The 3676-nt window shown below is 25.3% G+C and overlaps 1 protein-coding gene across 1 annotated transcript in view; it reads left to right on the top strand.

The window, feature by feature from the left end:
* Window positions 1–2119: 2119 nt before the first annotated feature.
* Window positions 2120–3676, top strand: part of Phum_PHUM151330 (wnt-10, putative) — a gene marked incomplete at both ends in the record, with an annotated part of 8815 nt that continues 7258 nt past the window's right edge. The window contains one exon of the mRNA XM_002424744.1: window positions 2120–2282. Within this exon, the coding sequence (XP_002424789.1) occupies window positions 2120–2282 (163 nt within the window). The remainder of the gene's footprint in view (window positions 2283–3676) is intronic.

The following is a 3676-nucleotide window of genomic DNA, read 5'->3' as shown; positions in this document are numbered from 1 at the left end:
CGGGGGAGGGAAAGGGAAGAATGAAAAAGAGAAAAAAAATCTGTCAAAAATCAATTATTAAATTTTTTTTTTTTTTTTTTTTTAAACTCCGATGTAATTATTCAGTTTAAGAACACAAGAAGAAGAAGATGAAGATGAAGATGAAGGAGAAGGAGGAGAAGAAGACATTTTTCCCATGAGATTTTCTCACAAGATACGTAACCTCTCATTTTTTTGTGTAAAAAAAAAAATCAATTCTCTAATGGTCCACACATAATAAACTAATAATAAGTTATTGACTTGCAAAAAAAATGTCAATTAAAAAATCCATTTAAAAAAAATTTTAAAGAGAGGAATAAGTAGTAGTAGTAGTGGGTAGCGGGTAGTACTAGGTACTAAAGAAAGGTATTATGATTGCGGATCGGATGCGGATATCATAACACGTTTTATACTAATTGCTAGCAATGTCTGCTAAGATAAAAAAAAAAAAGAAAAAAAAAAAATAGTTTACAATGGCCGCTACATAAAGAATTCGCCCACATTTATTATTGTGATACATGTGTTCGTGATTTCTTGTTTTTAAAAGTATTTTAATTCCTAAACACGTTTAATCTATATCTTTGGTCTATTATTCTTCTTGACTCGGTTTTTTTTTTTTTTTTTTTTTTTGTTCTTTACGGCTTAGCTTCCATTTTTTGTTTTTTTTTTTTTTTAAAAAAATATTATCCGACATTTTTACCCTTAAATATTTTCAATCAAAGTATGGGAAAATTTTTTTTTTTTTTTATTAAAAAAAAAAATTTGATTTAAAAGTTTTGTAACTTTTGTTTTTAAGTATGAAAACCTGTCTACAAACGACATTTTTATCTCAAACATATAAAAAAAAAGGGTGAAAAAAAAAAGGGTACCACAACTACCACCACCACCACCACTTGACCACATACCTATACGTACTACGGACGAGTTACACGAAATGATGAACCTCTTATTCTCAACGATATTTCTCACGTACCTGTATAAATCAATTTGTCTCCCATTCTAATTACTGACTTATATACATCAAATCTTTTCACCATGACTTTGTACGTTTTAAAAATTTTTGTCTCGTAGATATAATAATAATTTTCCCAACTCACACATGATCTCGATTCTTATTACTTTATATATTTTTCAAAGCGCATTCCTATTTTATTTCGTATCCGGTCGTCGCATTCATTTTATAATAATTTTCCTTTTTTCTTTTGTTTTAAATCACTCACGAAGTCATTTTTTCTATATGAGCTTATTAATTCTATATCCGGAATAATGTATTCACTCGAGTAATTTTATTTTACAAGACTGGAAAAAAAAAAAAAACAACCAATCGTGATGTTTGGATTCGTGATAATTTTCTTCTGCTTTCACATCATCATTTCGGGAAATTTTTTTAAAATAATTTCATAATGAAATCATTAGAGTTTGAAACGACGACGCCATTTTTTTTTTAAAACGTTTTGTTTGTTGAAAACAAAAAAAAAAAAAAATTCAACAAAGCGTAACAAGCACGAATGGCAATATCGTGGAAATAGCAACAAACAAAAACAAATTAAATAATTTGTATGTATATTTAAATAAAATATATGGCAACCGTGACGAATAAAAATGAAGAAAGAAAAACAAAACAAAACAAAAACAATTTTCTTCAACCTGCCACCATTCTTATAAAATGATATTCATATGATGAACATGCACATACAAGAGATTTTAATTTTAACACAATAAAACTTTCTAAGGTTTTTAGGCACGACGACGACGACGACGACGACGACAAACCTTTATATTAAGGCTCATTCATCTAGTTGACAAGTAGCAGAATAAACTTTTTAGTAGATAAGAAATAAAATGTAAAATTAAAATTTTTTTTTTTTTTTTTTTTATCTGTTTAATTTTAATTTTGTTTCATTCGAATGAATTAAAACAAAAAATAAAATTAAAATTTTGTTTTGTTTTGTTTCGTGGCACTAATCATTTATTTATTTATTTACACGATTTAAACCTTTTTTTTTTTTTAAGGGATGGAAGAAACTCCTACGCGATATTTAAACAAGAATTAATAGGACCAACGATATGTAAAACATTTCAAGGATTAAATAAAGATCAAATGGAACTTTGTCAACAATTTCCGGATGTGACGTCAAGTGCAATGGATGGCCTTCAATTGGCCGTTGACGAATGTCAATATCAATTTAAATGGCACAGGTGGAATTGTTCATCTTTAAGCACAAAAAATAAAAATCCAAGAAATAGCATTCTTTTACAAAGAGGTAAATACCGCCATTTTGTTTTTTTTTTTTTAAAGAAAAATCCAATAATAAAGACGTTCGACGTTTTCGTTTAAAATAATTTATTTTTTATAATAATAATAATAATAATAAACGCCTTATTATGTCCATATTATTATTATTATTATTATTACCTCTCACCTTTTTTTTTTTTTTTTTTTTATGTCACGAATTCATTATTATACGGTGTGTTCTGAAGGTGTTTAAGAAATTGTTTTAGCGAATGCGTGTGTGGTCACCCAGGGGCGATTCAAATTAAAAAAAAAAAAAAAAAAAATTTTTTTCCATGCCTCCGAGATGACTTTTTCAATTAAGGATCAACCCGTAGCGTGATCTTGACGAAAAAAAAAAAAAAATTTAAATCCAAAAAAATAATAATAATAATAATACTTGGAAATGTTATTACATTTATAAAATCCTTTTTTTCCACCAATCGAACGCGTTCTCTACGATTTTTAATATTTTTTTTTTTACTATCCGAATCGGCGGCCATTTTATTTATTTAAACAATAAACTCACGTTTATAAAATTAATCCCTAATAATAATAATAATAATAATAACTTCATTAATCTCCATTTAAATTGTTATTAAAATTTTTCTTTACACCTTCGTTTTGTTAAAAATTGCATGCACAATAATAATTATTTGCGTGATTACGGTTATTAACTTAATTGTTTATAACAATAACTTTATTATTATTATTATTATTATTATTTAACAATCGTAGTTAACAATTTTTTTCGTAAGTAACGTAATAAATAAAAAAATGATTTTTTTTCCCTCTCCATCGACGAATTTTCCGGAATTTTAAATAATAATGATAAAAATTTTTTTTTTACTTGTAAAAGGTTTTGAAAAAAATCATTATTATTATTATTATTACGTAATTTTTAATAAAACTCTTTTCACCCGTGTTAGATAAAGAGAGGGGGGAAGAGAAAGGGGGGGGGGGAAATATATATTTTTTTAAATTTTTAAATAATGATGATTACGAAATTGATGATGTTTTTAAAAAGAAAAAAATTATTTTAAGTCATGGTACGAAATAATAAAAAAATTTTCTTCTTTGGTGGTAAAAAAAAAAAAAAAAAAAAAAAAAAAAATTGAAAATGGGTTCATTAAAAAAAAATGATGACTGAATTAAAAAAAAAATAATCAAACTTATTTATATAAATATATCTATAAATTTAGCGTGACTAATTTAGTTTTTAGTTTTTTAATTTTTTTTTTAGTTACTTTATTACGATGTAAACTTTATTTTGTTGTATAATTTGTACGTATAAATTTAACGTAAGCATACGAGATTATTTAAAAAGATTTTTATTTACTTAAATTTTACTTTTTTTTTTTGTAAAACTTACTACTACCCTAATTA

This window comes from Pediculus humanus, genomic scaffold, assembly GCF_000006295.1.
Source record: "Pediculus humanus corporis 1103172107496 genomic scaffold, whole genome shotgun sequence".
NCBI lineage: Eukaryota > Metazoa > Arthropoda > Insecta > Psocodea > Pediculidae > Pediculus > Pediculus humanus.
This window is presented reverse-complemented; position numbering and strand designations above follow the sequence as displayed.